Here is a 22,310-nt window from a genome sequence, read left to right as displayed (position 1 = left end):
ACCTGCAAGTTCTCCTCCAAGCCACTCACCATCCTGACTTGGAAATATATTGCCGTTCCTTCACAGTAGCTGGGTCAAAATCCTGGAATTCCCTCCTTAACAGCATTGTGGGTCAACCCACAGAACATGGACTGCAGCGATTCAAGAAGGCAGCTCACCACCACCTTCTCAAGGGCAACTAGGGATGGGCAATAAATGCCGGCCAGCCAGCGATGCCCATGTCTCACGAATGAATAAAAAAAATTTACTAATCCCATGGAGCTTGTATTCAACAAGTCCTACAAGGAGGTCAATCAGTGCAAGTCTTGGGGGTTATCACAGAGATGTTGAGGTGAATTTTAACCACTCTCCTCAGCACTGATCTGTCCTGAAAGCTAATCTTTCCTGTGTAGCTCAGACATTCATAAACAGACTGCTGCTTTCTTTTCTCATGTTCCTGAGGTGACAGAAAAGCTTCAGCTAGACTGAAGTGCTGCCGATGGCTGGTATACCTCCCTGTCCCAGGGCAAAGTTTCTTTTTCTCACCCAATTGCCACACTTTATTGCAAAGGCTTCCTCACGTCAGTGCCCAGGGACAGCCTCGCTGTTTCTTCCCCAGTGAAGAATATGAGAGAAAGGACTTTGTGTATTTATTGAATCATTCAGAAATGTATTCAAATGAAATTTAATCCTGAGTCCGTGCCCGCGGGTTGGAGAAGTGGAGGCAAATTGTGTCCCTTTAGTGGGGGAGACTTGAATGAAGTGCCGCTCAGGCACTTAACTGGCCAGCTCTGGGCCTTCCCTGGGACTAAGGCCCACAATGATGGCAATCCTACCCACTGAAGCTGCTGCCAATCAGAAGACGTGAGCAATGGCTGCTACCAGTAATACAGCAAGGTCTTCAACAGAGATCATTGTGGCATCCCTAGAGAGAGGGGTTTGGGGTCACTGGGAAGTGGGAGGGGGAAACCAGTGAAGGGAGGAAGAAGGGGTTAGGTGCAAGGACAGGAGGGTGGTTCCCTACAGGCAACACCCCAACCCCCATATCAAGACCCTCAATTGAGCAATGTGTCTTTGCAAGATCCTGGCTATGTGAGGCCACAATCAAACCTGCCAGGCTTTGCTGGATGGTTTTCAGGATACATGGAAAACCCATGCGAGTTCAGGAGAATCCCTGAACCACCGGTAAATCTCAGTGACCTCGAGATTAATGACCTTTGAGTGCCTCACTAATGAATGTAATTAGCGAATGGGTGGGTTCCCTGTGTCAGCTCATTCCCGCAGTTGATTTAGTTGGGAATGCGTGGTCTCTCCTGCTAACTGGCGTACTCTGGGCACCTTCCTCACATCCCACTCACTCATAGAACCATAGAATCATAGAAGCCTACACAGCGCAGCAGGAGGCCATTCAGCCCATTGAGTGTGCACCGACCACAATCCCACCCAGGCCCAATGCCCGTAACCCCACATATTTACCCTGCTAATCCTCCTGATATTTATGGGCCAATTTAGCATGGCCAATCCACCTAACCTGCACCTCTTTGGAGTGAGGGAGGAAACCAGAGCACGTGGAGGAAACCCATGCAGACACGGGGAGAACATGCAAACTCCACACAGACAGTAGTCCAACCCGGGAATCAAACCCGGGTCCCTGGCATTGTGAGGCAGCAGTACTAACCACTGTGCCACCCACTCATTTCCACAGGAAAGCTTGGTCACAAGCCAAAAGGCCAGAGAATGAGAAGCCATTTTATTGTGATTACACAGAGAGGATGCTGAATGTGTGAAATGAACTGCCCATGGTGGTAGTTTGTACCAGCAAATTCTGGAGAGTTGGGTAAATGTCTGTGAAGGGCCTGTTTGTGCTGTAGTGTTCTATGGTTGTGGAGAATGTCAGGAGATACCATTCTTCCAGCACATTGGATCTGGGAGCAGTGGCCTGTTTCTGTTCCGATATTCCTGCTTCTGGGTTTTACACACGTCTTTCCAGCTCTGATGATAACCCAATTAATTTTTTTCTCTCTGTTACCTCAGGTCAAAGTTGGAGCTTCAACAAGAAGCCTTGATTGTTGGGAACTTGACCATGGAGACTAACCTGATTGTACTGGACACCCTGGAACTGATGATCCAGGTATGAGGTGCAGTAATCCTCTTTTAACCCACCACCCGCTGCCTCACCCGTACACACACTACCTCACCCTACTGCCTCAACCCCAACCCATGTCTCACATCCACCCCCACCTCACCCCCACACACACTGCCTCATCCCCACACGCACCACCTCATCCCACACACACTGCCTCACACCCTCGCCTCAATGTCAACCCCCGTCTCACGCTCACCACAACTCACTCTCACACACACTGCCTCACCCCACACACACTGCCTCACCCCCACACACACTGCCTCATCCCCACACAGACCACCTCATCCCCACACACCACCTCACTTCCCTGCCTCAACCTTAACCCCTGTCTCACGCTCACCTTAACTCACTCTCACACACACTGCCTCACCCCCACACACACCGCCTCATCCCCACACACACCACCTCATCCCACACACACCTTCTCATCCCAGACACACTGCCTCACACCCCCGCCTCAACCCCAACCCCTGTCTCACGTTCAACCCCAATTCACCCCAATGCATAATTCACCTATACTCCTTGTCTCTCCACACACTGCATCACTCCCATATCTCAACTCTAATCCCTGCCTCACGCTAACCCCCACCTCAGACCCAACTCCCATAATTCACCTCTATTCTTTGCCTCACCCCCGTACCTGCCTCACCGTGCCCATTACGCCTCATCCTCCCCACCACACTGCACCCCTACACCATGCCTCACCTCCACACACTGCCTCACCCTCCTGCTTCAACTCCAACCCCTGTCTCCCCACACTCCCACTTCACCCTCAACCCACGTCACCCCAACCCACACCTCACCCCCACATACTGCCACCCCTCAGCCCCTCCTTAACAATCAACAAATATATTCCAATACAGTTAACACTGCGAAAAATCATCGTCACATGTTCATTCTCAGGGACTTAGATCTTCAGAGGAGTTGTTCTTCTGAGTTTATGCTTCTGGAAGGGGATTTTCTGGCTGCAGCCACCCCGAGATTGGAAAATCCCAGCTGAGGTCAATGGGTCTTGGAACAATCCGTCAAATTGTCCATCCCGCCCGCGATGATTCCCTTGGCGGGCAGGACTGGAATGCTGAGAGTTAATCCATGGAAAAAGCCTCTTTATCCTTGATAGTTGCAAAATCAAACCTTCCAAATCCATCATTGCAAAATGTTATCAAAAGACACTCAGTTAATTCTTTCCATAAACACAACTGTTTGAGCTTCTGGGTTGGCTGCCAGATCTCACTTGCTTTCGTAAGTTTTGCTTCATTAGTTACCCAGTTTCCCAGGGTAAGAAGTTTAATATTGCCCTTCCTCCATCCTACCGATCATATTAACTCTTGCATAGATGTATTAACTAATACTGCCTACTACAGCTACAACATAACTGAGGATTAAGATAAAATCCATCACACTCTGTCTATCAAGCTGTCTCCATGCTGCATTTATATAAACACTTTTCTTGGAATAATTATTCTTTGTGTAGTCAGACCCTAACTCCTCTCAATCCTGGGTTGGGAGAGGAAAAGTTTAAAGTTTCTTTATTATTGTCACAAGAAGGTTTACATTGACACTGCAATGAAGTTACTGTGAAAATCCCCTAGTTGTCACACTCCAGCTCTTGTTTGGGTACACGGAGGGAGAATTTAGCATGGCCAATGCACCTAATCAGCATGTCTTTCAGACTGTGGGAGGAAACTGGAGCTCTCGGCAGGAACCCACACAGACACGTGGAGAACATGCAGACTCTGCACAGACAGTGGCCCAAGCTAGGAATTGAACCCAGGACCTTGTCACTGTGAGGCAGCAGTGCTAACCACTGTGCCACCATACCTCCCACAGGAGTCAATGGACCACATCATTCCCTGCTCATTCTATTAAGGCTGAATAGTTAATAGCCTTTCTTGCCTTTCAGCAATGCAGCTCGATGCCTGAGTTTAAACCTGTGGTCGCAGCAGTCCTTAAGGTCCTGATACACAGTCTGTGCTGTAACCAGAGCACTCTATACCTGCAGAACTGCTTCAACACACAGCGAGCTGTCGTTGCCAAGGTAACCAGATATTTTGTGAATGGGGTAAGAACTTTGTGATTGAGTTATTGAACTTGAGGGTTAAATGAATGGGATACAAAGAGTCTGCTGTTCACAGAGGAAGAACCAGTGACGTATTCCTGGATGACTGGCAACTCCCCCCGCCTTGAATTGTCTTGTAACACTGGGCAAGGGGCATGAAGAGAACATTGAGGGAGAATTGGAAGGGGGGGTTGCTGTTGAAACTGTTTATTGGGTTGTTGAGGGGCGCATCAGAGCATGTTTCAAGCAAAACACAAGTGGGATTGAAATCCAGACAAAGTAGATCATGGATCCTTGCTGTAGGTTACAATATTCCACTGCCAACTGACCTCATGCTACCAAATCAGACTGAAGCTGTGCTTGGCATCTCATGCAGGAAGAGACCTTAGCACCCTTTCTGTAAAAGGCAGGAATTGTACACATTGTATTTCAGAGAAACCATAAAGAGGGCAAAATCTCAAATTCCCCCTTCAGTGCCAAGTAGCCTTTGTCCTTTTCCATAACTAATTAACTCACAATCTCATTGCTCCCTGGGGTAATCCAAGTGCTGAGAAATGAGATTGTGGAAGTAAATTAGGTAAGGGAAAGGACAAAGGCTGATTGGCATTGGAGGAACAGTCTCAGTCCTGCAGTTAGCAAATTAACAGATAAATTGGTTAAGAGTGTGTGTGTGTGTGTGTGTGTGTGTGTGTGTGTATTTACATGTGTGTGTGTATATGTATTTGTGTGTATTTACATGCGTGTGTGTATGTGTGTTTGTGTATATATACATATGTGTATGTGTCTGTGTGTGGGTGTGTTTGAATATTTAAAGACTTACTCCAGTTGAATCCCAGGACGGGGTTTTCCGGCCGTGCTCACCCCAAAGCCGGAAAATCCCGCCCGAGGTCAACGGACCTTTGCATGGTCCACGTCCCGCTCGCTATGATTCCCATGGTGAGCGGGACGGTAATATTCCGCCACCAGACTCTGTTAGCACAAGTTGCACTGATCAGATTGATGCTGGATATTTGAGCGTTGCCCCTTGCAGAGCTAACTAGCTGTCACTGTGTCTCTGCTGCAGTTTCTGGATGTGCTTTTTGATGAGGACTCGGAGAACTGCACGGACCTGTGCTTGTTGCTGCTACAGAGATGTATGAGTCGTTTTGAGAGCACTCGGCTCCAGGCCTCTGCTTCCCTCTACCTGCTGATGAGGCAGAGTTACAAGGTGGTGAGTGAGATACAGTTTGCAGCACTGCCAAAGTCTTCCTCATTTCCAGATTTAATTTTCCCAAGCAAGCTGTTGAATGTCTTAGAGCAAGTTGGTGAACGAGACCCAGGCTGGGATTTTCTGCTCCCACCCCTGTCAGCTTTGGCGACGAGAGTGGAAAATGTCGCCAAAGTTGCGGTTCACATCGGCATAAAAGCAGGAAGTGAGCATCCCCTCCCTGCATCAGTGACGGGTCGCATTTCTCATCATTCAACATCAAGAATCTCAGTGTAATACATTTGTATCTCATTATGGAGTCTGTACCCCGGCATCATACCCTCCCGTCAAAAATTGCGCCTGTGGAGGTGTGATGTGAGAACGGCATGATGCACAACTAGTTTCAGAAGGTGTGCACCTGGTGAGTGGAACTCTGAGGGGAGTTCAGAGGTGAGTGCAGCACTCGGGGCCTTGTTATGTGCACAACTAAATATCCAATGAGTGTCTCCCACACTTAACCTTAATTTATACAATTAACACAAGGCGTTGCCTCCCATGTGGTTGCCTGCCATGGCTCTGTGTGTAGCACTCTTGCCTCTGAGTCTGGCGGCCGTGCGTCCAAATCCCACTCCAATGATTTCACTTTAGTATGTCATTATGAAAGGTCTTATGTAAATGTAGGTCTTTCTTTCCTCACTACGCCCATATTTAAGGGCCCTTTGTTATTATGGCAAAAACATGAGAGAGTGCCTGGGTTTTCTGTCCCACAGCAACTAATGCCCATGGAGAAATATGAGAGTAGCGCTAATAACCAGCAAGAATTTCATTGATTGCAAACCCTGGGCTAGAAACATACATCCTACTGATGCATGGTCTGAGTGTATTCTCTGCAGTTTTTAGTGACTTTCCTTAATGATTTCAGAATTTAGTAATTTTATATTTACCAGACAGGAAAATAAGCCGTAGTGGCATGTTTAAAGGGCAAAGGGAGCTAAAACATTTCTGGTGGTGGCAATAACACATGGAGCTCAATATATTTCTCCACTGCTTTTATAACAGAAGATGCTAAATTCCACTTTGAACCCTAGAGTGATTCAGCACGCAGAAAGCCAAATTTAAATATCACCCTGTGACATTGCACAGAGGTTCTCACCCTCTCCATTTCCAAGTGTAAATTAGTAGTCTTTATTTTGGAATTAGATTATAGCAGGTTTCAAAATAAAAGAAAATGTGAGAAACAAAACTTTCTGAGATGGGGTTGGGGTTCCTTTACATAAGAAACCTATCTTCAGCGGTCACTTTGCTGTGGCTATAGACCCCCCTTTTGAGACATAGGACCACTTTTCCTTTATAAAGCTGGTCATTCCTCTTTTTTATTCATTCCTGGGACATGGGTATCGCTGGCTGAGCCAGCATTTATTGCCCATTCCTAGTTGGCCCAGGGCAGTTGAGAGTCAATCACATTGCTGTGGCTCTGGAGTCACATGTAGGCCAGACCAGGTAAGGTCAGCAGATTTCCTTCCCTAAAGGACATTAGTGAACCCGACGGGTTTTTCCGACAATTGACAACGGTTTCACGGCATCAGTAGATTCTTAATTCCAGATTTCTTTTTTATTGAATACAAATTCCACCATCTAGCATGGTGGGATTGGAACCCAGGTTCCCCAGAACATTAGGTGAGTTTCTGGATTGAGAATGTAGTGACAATACCACCAGGCCATCACCTCCCACAGTTTAAGTGCAGAAAAACCTGAGTCCCATTGCACCTACAGTGTAACCTTTTTGACTTCATATGTCATAAGGATGCCATTTAAAGTTTGTTTGGAGTTGCCAGTTTTTGCCAGTTTAGTAAGTTGGCACAGGTGTAGATGATCGATTGGCTAGTTGAGAGGTAATAAAGGTGGCTGTCACTGGGGAGAGCTGGTGGACAGATAAAGAACAGCATTGCGCAGTAATTTGGGGAATACTGATTAATTGTGGCCTGTAATATGGTAAGTAGAAAAGGTGTTAAAAGACAATTAAAAGACCCCATTCATTCACATCATGTGATTTGACAATTAGTCAACCTATAAGATTGACTAAAAGAGTCAACAGCAAAAGACTTCTTACTATCCTACACAGCAACAAATATGAAACCCCCGATCAGTATTTCTATCTCCATTTGTCATCTGTGGAGAGGCCTTGCCTGACAGTTCACTGGAAATCCTTGAGGGAACAATGACTCTGTTGACTGCAGAGATTCTGTGCAGAGAGATCTATTTGCCTGAACTCTTTAATACTGTGGGACACTTAATAATCACTTCACAAGGCACAGAAAGCCAGCTGTTGCACTGGATTGAAAATTAACCAAAATGGAGGGAGCAAAGGGCATTTGGAAAGTGAATTACACTGACATGGCAAGGGTTCACAGGCAAGTAGTCAGGAATCAATGTACATCACTAGATTGGAACTGAGGTAGAAACAGAGATACTTGACTGCATATAAAGTGTGGGGGAGGAGAGGGGATGTCAAACAATAGGGGAGAGGCAAATCAACCACAAAGGAATCTGGATCTTTTTACTTGAGATGTTAAAGCCACATTTATTGCCCGATTTCTTGGAGAAGGTGGGAGAAGGCATTAAGAATAAAGCATGTGGGTCTGGAGTCACATGTTGGCCAGACTGGGTTAAGGATGATAGTCTCCCTTCCCTCTCTGCAAGCCATGAATGAACTGGTTGGATGTTCTGCTGACTCAGATGTTCACAGAAACAAAGTGAGTAAATTTATTGAGTGAGGTTCCACAACTTGCTATAATGGGAATTGAATCCATAATCCCTGCCTTGTTTGCTGCATAGGCTGGGAGATTGACAAGGGTCAAATTATATTCATGTCAATTTAAATATTTTCCATTTTGAATTTTCTGTGCTGACTAACCTGGGATTTCTTATGCTCAGCATTTTCCGAGAATGAAAATGTATATCACCTTATCCCTGGCATCCTTAGCGGAAAAAATATCGAACCAGGATGACCACTGTCTCCAGAAATCACTTGGGATATTCCTAACCTACCTTGAGACAGATAGAGCCATGAAGGATACCGACTTCCCTACACAGGTAAGGAAACCCCAAACCTTAAAGGGACTTGAGATTGAATCACAGGAAAAGTAAATTGCAAAAATATATATGGTGCCTAAGACTGCTGAGATTTATGAGCTTTGTGCAGTTGAGAATGTGGTGGAACAATTTTTCTGGTCCAAATTCATCCAGACAGTGGACTGGAGCAATGCAGTTAATATATGTGTGTCAATCCAGTCTCTGAGAATGCAGCTAATTACAAGCCCAGGTCACTAATATTGCCCTCGGGCATCCCAGATGCAAACCCACTCTTTGGCTAGGCTTCATTTGGTGGGGCCGGAAAATAGCACAGAGGATGACCAAGAGACGTGCCCCGATAGTGGAAGAGTCCAGCCTAGGGGTCATAGTCTGAGGATAAGGGGCCTCCACATTCTATTATAGAAAGGATATTATTAAACTAGAAAGAGTGCAGAAAAGATTTACTAGGATACTATTGGGACTTGACAGCTTGAGTTATAAGGAGAGGCTGGATAGACTCGGACTTTTTTCCCTGGAGTGTAGGAGACTTGGGGTGATCTTATAGAGGTTTATAAAATAATGAGGGGCACAGATCAGCTGGATAGTCAACATCTTTTCCCAAAGGTAGGGGAGTCTAAAATTAGAGGGCATAGGTTTACGGTGAGAGGGGAAGGATACAAAAGGGTCCAAAGGGGCAACTTTTTCACACAGAGGATGGTGAGTGTCTGGAACAAACTGCCTGAGGTAGTAGTAGAGGCGGGTACAGTTTTGTCTTTTAAAAAGCATTTAGACAGTTACATGGGTAAGATGGGTATAGAAGGATAAGGCCAAATGCGGGGTACTGGGACTAGCTTAGGGGTTAAAAAAAAGGGCAGCATGGACAAGTTGGGCCGAAGGGCCTGTTTCTCTATGACTCTCTATGACTAAATCTTTTAGGACTGAAGTGAGGAGAAATTTCTTCATCCAGAGGGTGGTGAAAATGTAAAATTCGCTACCACAGAAAATAGTTGAGACCAAAATGTTGTGTGACTGACTTCAAGAAGAAATTAGACCTTATAAGATCACCCCTAAGCCTCCTACGTTCCAAGGAAAAAAGTCCCAGTCTATCCAGCCTGTCCTATCGGTCTTACAAGACTTGTCAGTCTTTAGGTCTAATTGTTTGCCAGCACCTTTTGGCTGGTGATGATTGTTTTCTGTTCTTCCCTGCCAATCACTTCTTGACTTTGAAGAACCTTTGGGAAGTTTCTAAGTCTTCTATGGTGAAGAGAGTAGGTAAATATGTAGGGATATGGGGGGGAGGGCGTGGGTGGGATTGTGGTCAGCGCAGACTCAATGGGCCAAATGGCCTCTCTCTGTACTGTAGGGATTCTATGATATTGGTTGGTACTTTCCATTTGGCACAACCTCAAGTTTGAGTAATACACCAAAGCTCATGGTTTGTTGCTCATTCTGGTTGAATGTATTCATGGACGTTTCATCATGTGATCCCTCACTTCCACTGTAAACTTATGTCCTCTAATTTTAGACTCCTCTACCTTTGGGAAAAGATGTTGACTATCTAGCTGATCTATGCCCCTCATTATTTTATAGACCTTACAAGATCACCCCAAAGCCTCCTACATTCCAAGGAAAAATGTCCCAGTCTATCCAGCCTCTCCTATCGGTCTTACAAGACTTGTTGGTCTTTAGGTCTAGTTGTTTGCCAGCACCTTTTGCCTGGTGATGATTGTTTTCTGTTCTTCCCTGCCAATCACTTCTCGACTTTCAAGAACCTTTAGGAAGTTTCTAAGTCTTCTACAGTGAAGAGAGACACAAAATGCCTGTCAACACTGCCATTTCCTTTTTTCCATTATCAATTCTCCAAACTCACTCTTGAGAGGAACGACATTTAGATACTCTTTTCCCATTTAAATTCTTGTTGGAACTCATTACTAGCTTGCATTCTCTTGTACTCAATGTTCTCCCTCTTTATTTTTACTTTGCTGGTTGTTAGATGTTTTCTCAGGTCCCAGTGCCTCTACCACTTCTTCCCTGCCTCCCGCTTCTTCGCCACCGGCGGCTTGGGAGCTTTTCCCCGCCTGGGCTTTCTTGGCCCGTTTGGCCACCACCCTCTTCGGAGTCGCTTTCCTCTTGACGCCTCCTTTAGCGCCATCCTTGATCTCTCCTTCCTTTGCTGGTTGTTAAAGTATGGCCAATCTTCAGTCCTACCAATAACCTCTCCAGATTTGTGGACTGTTTCTTTCAATTTGATACAATCTTCAACTTTCCCATCTGAGATAATTGTTGAGAGTTATTAAATATCTCCTAAAAAATCTGTTACTGTGTCTCTACTGTTCTACCTTTGACCTCATTTCCTAATTCATTTTAGCTAGCTCTGCTTTCATTCCCTAATAATTACCTTTATTCGGATTTAAAACGCTTAGACTTTTACTTTCCATTCCAACCAAACATGAAATTCTATCATACTATGATCACTGTTACTCAGTTTCTCATTTCCCATGAGGTTATTGATGAATCCTATCTCACTGCTCATTAACAGGCCTAGAATAGCCTGCTCCCTGGATTCTAGAATGTACTCTCTCAGAGATCGTCTTGAACACAGTCTATGAACTTGTTTTCCAGGCTACCATTACCTATCTGATTCATCCAATCTACATGTAGATTAAGTCACCCATGATAATAATGATACCTTTCTTACAAGCCCTATTTATTTCTTCCCGTGTACCCTGTCCTACAGTCTAACTATTGTTAGGGGGCCACAAGTGACCTCCTACCTTTACTAATTCTTACCTCTACCCAAACTGATCTTGTTCTTTTCAAATTCTTTCACCACTTTACGAGTGACATTGGCAATGAAGAGAAATACCCCGCCACTTTTTCCTAGCCTCCCACGTTTTCAAGATGTGAAGTCTGCTTCGATATTCAAGTCCAAGCCTTGGTGACTCTGAAACCGTGTCTCCATGGTGATGGCTATCAGGCCAAACATATTTATTTCTATCTGTGCTAACAACTCATCCACTGTAAAATTGTAATTCCGAGGGATTCCAGGACAACCCTGGAAAGTCGGCAACACCAACTCACGAATGACATGGCAAGATTTTACTTGGCTGGCTTGCAGTGTGTGGCTTCTGCTGCTGGATTCTCCCTGAGGGCAGCAGGGTGAAGAGTTATGAACAGAGTCCTATCTCTGTGTCTCAGCAATAATGAGTATCCATTCTCTCCCTAGCTTTCCAACCGAGCTGAGGAGTCAGGTGATTCCAGTGGTCAGAAAAAGTTCAGCTCAGAGTTAACCAGACACATTTAATTTTTCTCAAATTAAACCAGTGACGTGCTCCAAACAGGCACTCAGTTCACGTCACCAGCTTCAGAAACCCGGGGCAGACATCCGATAGAACAATTTCCAGAAATGTGTGTGAACCGGTTCCAACAATCCTTTCATGTGTCTAACGCACCTGTGTCTGAAACTGTAAATGGACCCGGAGTGTCAGTTATTCTCTGGCAGAGGTCCGAGAACAGCTGCTTCCTGTAACAGAGATGTCAGCGGTGTCTCAGCAACAGCGCTCTCAGCTCTGAGTCATTGTGAGCTATGCCAGCACTTCAGTGCAGCACTGAGGGGGATAAGATGTTACGTTAATGTCCCTGTCTGCCCTGTCAGGTGAATACAGAAGGTCATTTGAAGAAGAGCAGGAAAGCAAATTACTGCGGATGCTGGGAATCTGAAACGGAAACAGAAAATGCTGGAAACTCTCAGCAGGTCTGACAGCATCTGTGGAGAGAAAGAAAAAGTTTATTTATTTGTCACAAGAAGGCTTACAATAACACTGCAATGAGGTTACTGTGAAAATGCCCCCAGTCACCACACTCTGGTGCCTGTTCAGGTACACTGAGGTAGAATTTAGTATGGCCAATGCATCTAACCCGCACATCTTTGGACTGTAGGAGGAAACCGGAGCACCTGGAGGGAACCCACACAGACACGGGGAGAATGTGCAGACTCCACACAGAGAGTTACCCGAGACAGGAATTGAACCAAGGTCCCTGGTGCCGTGAGGCAGCAGTGCTAACCACTGTGCCGCCGTGCTGAGCCAACGGGGAAATTTTCCCATCCCACCGGCTACAGGAATCATAACGGCGGGGGTGGGGGGTGCAGGAGGGAAACAGGGCCCACAATGCACCATGCAAAGGACTGCTGACTTCAGACGAGATTTTTTGGTTTTGGAGCAAGTGAGGCCGGAAAATCCCGCCCAAGGTTTCAAGTCTGGGTGACTCTTGACTGGCCAACATTTATTCATGGGTGGAACCATAGATCACTTAAGCATGCAGGCCATTCAGCTTACTGTGTCTGTACCATTTTTTAAAGAGCAATCCAGTCTAGTTCCAATTTACAGATGATGCTGTATAGCCCTGTTATTTACAGCGATTCCAGTGCATGTCCAATTCAATGCAATGAGGGGTTGTGCCTTGCCACCAAGCAGTGAGTTCTAGATCCTGAGTAGATAAAAAACTTCTTCTCAGCTCTCCTCAAAATCCTCAGTGTGCTACACTCCATGTAGAGCTAGGTGATTGGACAGTTGGTCACTCCATGGACTGATTATTAACTTGGTAAGCCAGTCGGGTAACTAGTACTTAACTAGTGCTGATCTTTCAGGTGGAAGAGCTTATAAGGAATCTGAAGGCAGTATCGAGTGACACAGTGAAACTGCAGGAGTACCTGAAAGATGTCGACATGCAAATCGATCTGATGTACAGGTAACAAACTGCTCTTGCATTGTATATGGGGGGAGTGTAATGGGTAGCAGAGGTCACCTGCTTAATAAATACCTTTTTTCTATTCATAAACGTTATAATTCCTATCCTGGGGACCTCATGATTAAGTACTGTTGAGTGAAGCATCCATGTAACACGAAACATCCATTCATCTTTGACCCCATAACCCCTTCCTGGGGTTATCACCAGGCCAAAGTTCAGCAACTTTTGTCTGAGTAGATCAGGATCTCAGGGCTCTTGAGATGAGAGAGTTGGGACACTGAAGCTACTGGTGGAAGAGTTGGCCATGCCCCAAGCTCTCCCATCTCAGTCATGCCACCAAGAGGATATCATGAAGGGCAATGACTTCCCAGGACCCAGAGAACCATGTGCTTCCCTATGGCAAGGACAGTTGTAGATTGAAGGCCTGTCCCTCAAGCACCACTATAAAGGGAAGAAAGTTGGCAGAACTGGCATATGTGTTGCATCTTATTGCTCTAAACTACAGGTATCGGTTGAATCTCGCCACGTTTGACAAACAGCAACATCTGAAAATCTCAGTTGTTCACCAAACACACCCTGATCCTGAGATTCTGACTCATTTTCTATACGGCATCATTGTGTTTGTTGCTGTTAATAGAAATCCATACCTCAAAATGGAGTGCTATGGGGAACAATGCTTTCCGTCCTATTCAAGTTCTGGCCACATAGAAAGCTCTGTGGGATCAACCAGATGGACAGCAGTGACCTTTCCCGGTCCTGTGTATTCCTTTGTTTGGTCTAAAGTAATGGATGGTTCCCCTTAGTTCCAGATTCACAGGAAAATGCCCAGGAAACTTGTCACCTTTCACCGTCTCAAGGAACTGTTCAACTGGAAATCCTTTTGACATTTATTGTGAAGGGTGCGTTCACGCCTAATTTGACCCAATTAACAGGGCTGGGCAGTGTTTATAAAAGAACAGCATCCATAGAAACTTTGAACAAACCCATATTTGTGTGAATAGGTCAGTGACAGATTGCACCACGTTGTAAACAGGGAGCAGATTCAATGGCAGGGATGTTTGTCAGCTGTAAGTCCTCTGTGTTTTCCTCTAGAATTGCAAAATGCTTACAGAATTACTTGGACCTTCGCCTGATGTGGTTGCGGAACATTGCGATAAAGCACGTTGAAAGGAAACGGTTTGCTGAGGCAGCTCACTGCCTGGTGCACAGCGCCGCCTTGGTGGCAGAATACTTGAGCCGCGTGGAAGGATCTGTCCATCTGCCCATGGGCAGCGTGAGTTTCCAGGTCAGCTTCCGGTAACGTGTGGCAACACGGCAACCTGCATTTCTGCAGAATCATGGAATCCCTGCGGTGTAGAAGGAGGCCATTTGGCCCATTGAGCCCGCACAGAAAATAATCCCACCCAGCCCTATCCTCGTAACCCCATGTATTTACCGCACTAATCCCCCTGACACTAAGGGTCAATTTAGCATGGCCAATCCACCCGAACATCCTTGGACTGTGGGAGAAATCCGGAGCACCCAGAGGAAACCCATGCAGACACGAGGAGAATGTGCAAACTCCACACAGACAGTGACCCAAGCCGGGAATCGAACCCAGGTCCCTGGAGCTGTAAGCAGCAGTGCTAACCACTGTGCTACCGTGCCGACTCGAGAAATAACGGATAAACAGGAGAGAGATGGCACCCATTCCTGTTCCAACTTCTTATTGTAAAGAACTGAGCTGTCACTGAATTTTGATTGACTGGATTTGACAGTTGCTGCCCTCAGTTTGGCCAACTATGGCCTATTTTACCTGCCTCTTCGTAAGTTCAGTCATGTCACAGTTTGATAGGCCCTTTTCTAGTTCACTTGTCCCAGTGGTCATCCCTCAAACACTCTTTTTATTTTTAGTTTTTACAATTCTAAAGATGTTACATTTTGTAATGTTTGTGTTTTAAAGAAATCACTTACAATCATAGGATAATAGAATCATAGTATCCCTACAATGCAGGAGGAGACCATTTGGCCCATCGAGCAACCCAGCGACTGACAGCAATCCCATCCAGGCCCTATCCCTGCTAATCTCCCTGACACTAAGGTCAATTTCTCATGGCCAATCCACCTAATCTGCACATCTTTGGACTCGTAAATTATTTTTAAAAGTTAATTTGTGATTTTATTGTTGTAAAATATTGAAACCAGTATCGTTTTCAATGCCTGAACACCGGCTGCTTGTTAATCTCTGATTGGCAGCTGGCCATGGGTGGCCCTTGATTGGTCACTGGCCACAGATGGCCCTTAATTGGTTGTTGGTCATAAGTGGCCTTTGGTCATTGGCTGTAGTTGGCCCTGAGCCACCAATAGTCTTTGGTTGGCCACTGGCACGCAATAGTCTCTGATTGGTTTCAGTAGATTCTGACCAGCCATTGGTGGTTCCTGATTGGCCATTGACCAGTGGTAGTCCCTGATTGGCTGCAGGCCCTCAATAGTCCCTGATTGGCTGCAGGCCATTGATGGTCCCTGATTGGCCATTGGTTATTCATCGCCTATCTTCTTTCTTTGCCAGAGAATTTCCATCAATGTCTTGGAGGAATCGTTGGTGTGTGATGAGGTCTTTTCCATGGAGAGGGAGGGCATTTGCACTGGAAACTCCTTCAGCGAAGAGGGTCTCCTGGAGTTTCTGGACGAGGCAGTCGAGCTCTTCAACAGAGTACGTGTTGAACCTTCATCAAGCTCCGTGACCATGGGGGCTGAGGGGGCTGATTAGATCAGATTCAAGATGCATTTGTGAATCTCTGCTCCCAGATAGGAGCACAGGATGGAGAATCAAACTTGGAGGTCAGCTCATCTGGGTTGACAGCGCTTCTGAGTTTCTGGGGCTATTTTATTTGCTCAAAATCTCACCTTGTAAAATTTGTCCTTGAATCTCCACTTTACATTCCCTATGGAGTGCGGACAAGGGGAATGGATTATGGAAGATATCTCCAATAACCTGCCCAGAAAGAGCACAATGAGCCAAACGTGGGTTGTTTCTAAGATTTGGAGTGTAGCTAGGCTTCAAAAATCAGCAGCAACAGCTCACTCGTGCCACCTGAGAGAGCGACTGTGCGAACTTCCCCGACTCTGATTCAATTCTGAATCCACAAATTCATTGCTGGATCAGGAATAATAATCACTGAGGAGCTCTCTCACCGATCATTTCATTCCTAGTGGAGGAGAAAGGGATTCAGAGCAGGTGAAAGCCATCACATTAGACTCAACACCCAATATTCAGCTCCACTGATGTCAATATCACTGAATATCAGGGGGTAAACGTAATTCCACTTCCAATTTTATCTCTGATTTCTCCCGGCACCCAGCCTGTACTGTGCCTGATGTGGGAGTGTTTGATGGGGCAGTATAGAGGGAATTTAAACTGTATTTAACCCAAGTCATATCTTGATCTCTCTACTTGATGAGGCTGCACCAAGGATGCTTTATTTTGTGTATATTCTGAGATGTGCCTAATCTAAAGAGTGTGACAGCTCAGTGTCAAGTGAGTGTTGCACAGCATTTGACCCAGGTCCTACCTTTCCAGTGGTTGCAAAGGACTAGCACAGGCAAGAATAGCCTTCTTCTCTGCTATATCGGTTTAGCTCAGCTTGCAGGCTGGTTAGTGACAGAGAGAATGACACCAACAGCGGGATTCACTGGCTGAAGTTATTCATGAAGGCTCAGCCTTCTGAACCTTGCCCCTCGCCTGAAGTGTGGTGATCCTCAGGTTAAATTGCCACCAGTCAGCTCTCCCCCTCAAAGGGGAGAGTAGTTTATGGTCACGTCGGACTATGGCAACTTGACCTTTTTATACTCAGATGATTCTCCAGTGGGTTTAGGGACCTTTATTCCATATCTGCACATATTTAGTGCACAATGGCCCCGACCTGGGGCGGTGTTCGATATTGCACCTTGTGAGTTGTCAAACATTAGACTCACATTTTAAGTACACAGTGTGCCTGGATCAGGAACACTATTGTGCATTATTTTAATATCCCTACTGTGTGGTATCTGTTTATAAAAAATACCTTTCACTTGTTTTTCTTAAGGCAGAATGTTACGAAGCAGTTTATGAAATTTACAAGCTCGTAATTCCAATTGCCGAGTTCCATCGGAATATCAAGAAATTATCTGTTATTCATGGAAACCTGAAGGAAACGTTTGATTTGATCCTGAGTAAGGTAAAAGCTCCTCTTGTGCCAGTGTGTGCGTAACCCTCGTGTTCAGTGTGAAAAGCTAGGTGTACACCAATATGCCCACAGGCACTGCTGAATTCTCACGCAGTGTACCTAAACAAGCACTGGCCAAAGTGTGAAGACTCAGGGATTTTCAGGGTCCCTTCATTGCAGTGTTAATGTAAGCCTACTTGTGACACTAATAAATAAACTTAAACTGGCGTTAGCGTTGTTTGCCAGCCAATCAGCTCGTGAGATGGGCAGACCAATCATTCCCTCTTTCCCTGACTGGTGCTCACTGAGCATTTGATTGGCCGCTTTTTGGTACATTCCTTGGTGAATCTGTTGCTTGATTCGGAAAAATCAGGCAAGCTTTTCAGTGAGATCTATGACACAACCAATAAGCAGTGTTTATGAATCATAGAATCAACAGGCAGAAGGAGGCCATCCGGCCCATTGGGTCTGTGTCGACCACAATCCCACCCAGGCCCTATCCCCATAACCCCATGCATTTAACCGAAATACTTTCCCCTGACACGAAGGGGCAGTTTATCATGGCCAATCCACTAACCTGCACATCTTTGGAGCGTGGCAGGAAACTGGAGGAAATCCATGCAGACGTGGGGAAAATGTGCAAACTCTACCCAAACTGGGAATTGAATCCGGGTCCCTGGCGTTGTGAGGCAGCAGTGCTAGCCACTGTGCCACACTGGTGTCATTAAGATTGAGTGAATTGGCTGCTCTGGTTGGACCCGAACCTTTGGTCTCAGTGTCTCAGGGCTGAGAAGGAGAAAATCAGCCAAGCGTCTCTGTATGGAGAACTGCACGTGCTTGCATTTTGGGTCACGGATGTTGTAATGCCTCCCATAGTTGGTTACCCTTCAATATTCACTGTCAGACACAAAGAAGCTACTTGATGGAGATAAATGACCATTCTAGCTCAGCAAACCCGCCATTACAAGCCTTAACCTCATCATCATAGGCAAGTGAATTGGGTCTCTACCTGAAGAGGAAAGATTTGCAGAACTATAGGATGGGGGAACGGCACAAGGCAATTTGCTCTGGCAGACAGTCAGCACAGACATAAAGGTCCGAATGGCTTCCTTCTGTACTGTAACCGTAATGTATTTAATGGAACCCTGGTACCGGCTTGCTGCTGACGGTCGTACGGGGACGTTGAATTGTTTGAGAGAGCTGAACAGGTGGGGAAAGCAGAGAGTGGAGGTGCTGAAAGACAGGGAGAGTGAGGGGAGGACTGAGGTTAGAGATGGGCCTGATTTTGGTTCACACTTTCCTTTGTGACTCCAGTTAGCCCTCCGCACTGAGACTTTGTGATGGGCAGTCCCTTCAATGAAAAGCCAGTGAGGCAGTTGCCCTTTGCAGTGACAACTTCCAACCTTTCAATAATATCCTCCCTTCCTTGGAACCCATTTTATTTCAGGATAATAAGAGAATGTTTGGAACATTTTTCCGTGTGGGATTCTATGGCTCGCTGTTTGGAGAGCTGGATGGGCAGGAATATGTATACAAGGAGCCGGAGATCACTAATCTAGTGGAAATATCCGCCAGGTTACAGGTAATGGATCTTTCAATCACAGATCATAACGTGGCAATTTAACAACGTGAGTCAAAGCTACCTGAACAGTGCTGTGCACACACACCCGAGCTGTTGCTGCTCTCTGTTGGGGTCACACTGTAACAGCTTTGAGTCACCGATTCTCCATATAGACTCTCACTGAAGTACTCCTTTTAATATTGCAGTGTTTTAAATGTTTCCGGTTGTATCATAGCTTGGCATGGCTTCTGCTCTGACCAAGACCGCAAGAAACTACAAAGAGTTGTGAACATAGCCCAGTCCATCACACAGACCAGCCTCCCATCCATTGACTCTGTCTACATTTCCCGCTGCCTCGGCAAAGCAGCCAGCATAATTAAGGACCCCACGTACCCTGAACATACTCTCTTCCACGTTCTTCCATCAGGATGGTGACTAGTGGAGTGCCCCAGGGGTCGGTGCTGGGGCCTCAGCTTTTTACCATTTATATAGATGATCTGGAGGAGGGAACCGAGTGTAGGGTGTCGAAATTTGCTGATGACACCAAGATTGGGGGAACGGCAAATTGTGCGGAGGGTGTGGAGAGTCCGCAGAAGGATCTAGATAGGCTGGGCGAATGGGCCAGGAAATGGCAAATGGAATTTAATGTTGGCAAGTGTGAGGTGGTCCACTTTGGTAGGAAGAATGGTAGGAAGGACTATTACTTACGGGGCGAAAAACTGCAGCAGGCGGCGGTGCAGAGGGACCTTGGGGTCCTTGTGCATGAGTCGCAAAAACCCAGCTTGCAGGTGCAGCAGGTGGTCAGGAAGGCGAATGGGATGCTGGCCTTCATAGCGAGGGGGATTGAATATAAAAGTAGGGAGGTCTTGCTGCAGCTGTATTGGGCATTGGTGAGGCCGCAGCTGGAGTACTGTGTGCAGTTTTGGGCGCCGCACCTGCGCAAAGATATTTTGGCCTTGGAGGGAGTGCAGAGGAGGTTTACTAGGCTGATACCGGAGTTGAGGGGGTTGAGCTATGAGGAGAGGCTGAATAAACTAGGCTTGTACTCGTTAGAGTTTAGAAGAATGAGGGGAGATCTCATTGAGACGTATAAGATGATGAATGGGATGGATAGGATAGAGGTGGAGAGACTCTTCCCGCTCAAAAAAGACAGTAGGACTAGGGGGCACAGCCTCAAGATAAAAGGGGGGTGGTTTAGAATGGAGTTGAGGAGGAACTTCTTCACTCAAAGGGTGGTGAATCTCTGGAATTCTCTGCCCATTGAAGTGGTGGAGGCTGCCTCGCTAAATAATTTTAAGACGCGGGTTGATGGGTTTTTGATAAGCGAGGGGATTAAGGGTTATGGGGAGAGGGCGGGAAAGTGGAACTGAGCAGTGACAGATCAGCCATGATCTTATTGAATGGCGGGGCAGGCTCGAAGGGCTGGATGGCCTACTCCTGCTCCTATTTCTTATGTTCTTATGTTCTTATGAAAAGGTCTGAACAGCTTCTTCTCTTCTACCGTCAGACTTTTGAATGGACCTACCTCATATTAAATTGATCTTTCTCTTCACCCTATCTGTAACTGCAGCACTATATTCTGCACTCTCTCCTTTCTTTTTCCAATGCACTCTATCAATCATAAAACCCTACAGTGTCATTCAGCCCATCGAATCTACAGCGACAACAATCCCACTAGACCCTATCCCTGTAACTCCACATATTTAGCCCACTAATCCCTCTAATCCCAGGACACTAAGGGGCAATTTAGCATGGCTGATGCTCCTAACCAGCACATCTTTTGGACTGCGGAAGAAAACCCATGCAGACACAGGGAGAATGTGAAAACTCCACACAGTCAATGACCCAAACCGAGAATCAGACCTGGATCCCTGGTGCTGTTAGGTAGCAGTGCTAACCACTGTGCCACCGTGCTGTCCTGAACAGGCAGCCTGTACAGAGAATCCTGTGAAAGAAGTGATCAGGAGAGGCCATGACATAGACTTGTCTGTATGCCCCCAGGCTCAAAGTTCCTGCTGGTGGTGATTATTTAGCCCTGGGAGGATGAAGCCTCTTCTCCAGCGTAATGAGCCTCTTTGAGGAGGAGTAAACTGGGGTTAGGAGAGAAGACACGGCTGGGAAACAAAATCCAAAAACATGCCTGTGGTTTTTCAGCACTTGGTGATATCCAGGATCAGTGGGATACTAAGAAGCTGAGTGCTGATGGAAGCTAAACAGCTGATGGTCTCCATTAATTTCCCCTTGACTTAATTTGACTGCACAAATGGCGGCCTTGTTCAGTTAACACAGTGAGCAACCCGAGGGAATCAGTTTAGCTCAGTTAGCTGGATGGCTGGTTTGTGATGCAGAGTGATGCCAACAGTGTGGGTTCAATTCCTATACCATCTGAGGTTATTCATGAAGACCCTGCCTTCTCAGTCCTTGCCCCTCGCCTGAGGTGTGGTGATCTTCAGTTACAGTAGCAAACTCTAAGACTGTGTTCACACCAGCACTGCTTTGAGGGACTAAATAGCCTCCTATCCTTCTATGTTCCAGAGTTTTAAGTTAATGTGTGTATTTTGTTGCAGGAATTTTATAAAATGCAGTTTGGCAGAGATCGCGTGGAGGTTCTCAAAGATTCCTTGCCAGTTAAGAAAGAAAACCTGGATCCCAGCAAGGTGTGTGATCGGCTGTCAATAATGTCACCACATTAATGAGCTAAAAAAAACCGTAAAGGCCTTTGTACAGAGGCAGTGTGGGCGGTGGGCTGTGTACAGGTTGGGGGATGGGCTGTGTACAGTGTGGGAATAGGCCGTGTACAGGCTAGGGGTATAGAGGCAGTGTGGGGTGTAGACTGTGTAGAGAGGCAGATTGGGGATGGGATATGTACAGGCTAGGGTAGAATCAATGTGGGGGATGGGCTGTGTACATTGTGGGGACAGAGGCAGTGTGGGGATTGGGATGTGTACAGAGTCAGTGTGGAGGTTGGGATGTGTACAGGCTGGGGGATAGAGGCAGTCTGGGGAATGGCACAATGGTTAGCACTGCTGTCTCACAGCGCCTGAGACCCGGGTTTAATTCCAGCCTCGGGTGACTGTGTGGAGTTTGAACGTTTTCCCCGTGTCTGCTTGGGTTGGAGGGAGAGTCAGATAGGGTTAGGTTGATTGGCCATGCTAAATTGCCTCTTAGTGTCAGGGTAATTAGGAGGGTGAATACATGGGGTTATGGGATTAGGGCCTGGGATGGATTTTCATTAGTGCAGACTCAATGGGCAGAATGGCCCCCTTACCGACGGGATTCTATGATGGGGATATGTACAGAACTGAGAGACTATGAAGCATTTCAAGATCTAGAGCTTGGTATACAGGAATTGTTTAATTTCCATTCCTCTAGCT

At 46.3% G+C, this 22,310-nt stretch overlaps 1 protein-coding gene across 1 annotated transcript in view; it reads left to right on the top strand.

Moving 5' to 3' along the window:
* The window catches only part of LOC145358722 (dedicator of cytokinesis protein 8-like), a 197,157-nt gene that overhangs the window by 154,937 nt on the left and 19,910 nt on the right, over positions 1-22,310 (top strand). Inside the window, 10 exon segments of the mRNA XM_080212966.1 lie at positions 2,014-2,110; positions 4,029-4,163; positions 5,248-5,394; positions 8,305-8,463; positions 13,091-13,191; positions 14,284-14,476; positions 15,740-15,883; positions 17,256-17,387; positions 18,823-18,957; positions 21,504-21,593. Coding sequence (XP_080069092.1) covers positions 2,014-2,110; positions 4,029-4,163; positions 5,248-5,394; positions 8,305-8,463; positions 13,091-13,191; positions 14,284-14,476; positions 15,740-15,883; positions 17,256-17,387; positions 18,823-18,957; positions 21,504-21,593 — 1,333 coding nt within the window.

The sequence above is a fragment of the Carcharhinus amblyrhynchos genome, chromosome 26 (genome assembly GCF_965287045.1).
Source record: "Carcharhinus amblyrhynchos chromosome 26, sCarAmb.v2.hapA, whole genome shotgun sequence".
Lineage (NCBI taxonomy): Eukaryota > Metazoa > Chordata > Chondrichthyes > Carcharhiniformes > Carcharhinidae > Carcharhinus > Carcharhinus amblyrhynchos.
This window is presented reverse-complemented; position numbering and strand designations above follow the sequence as displayed.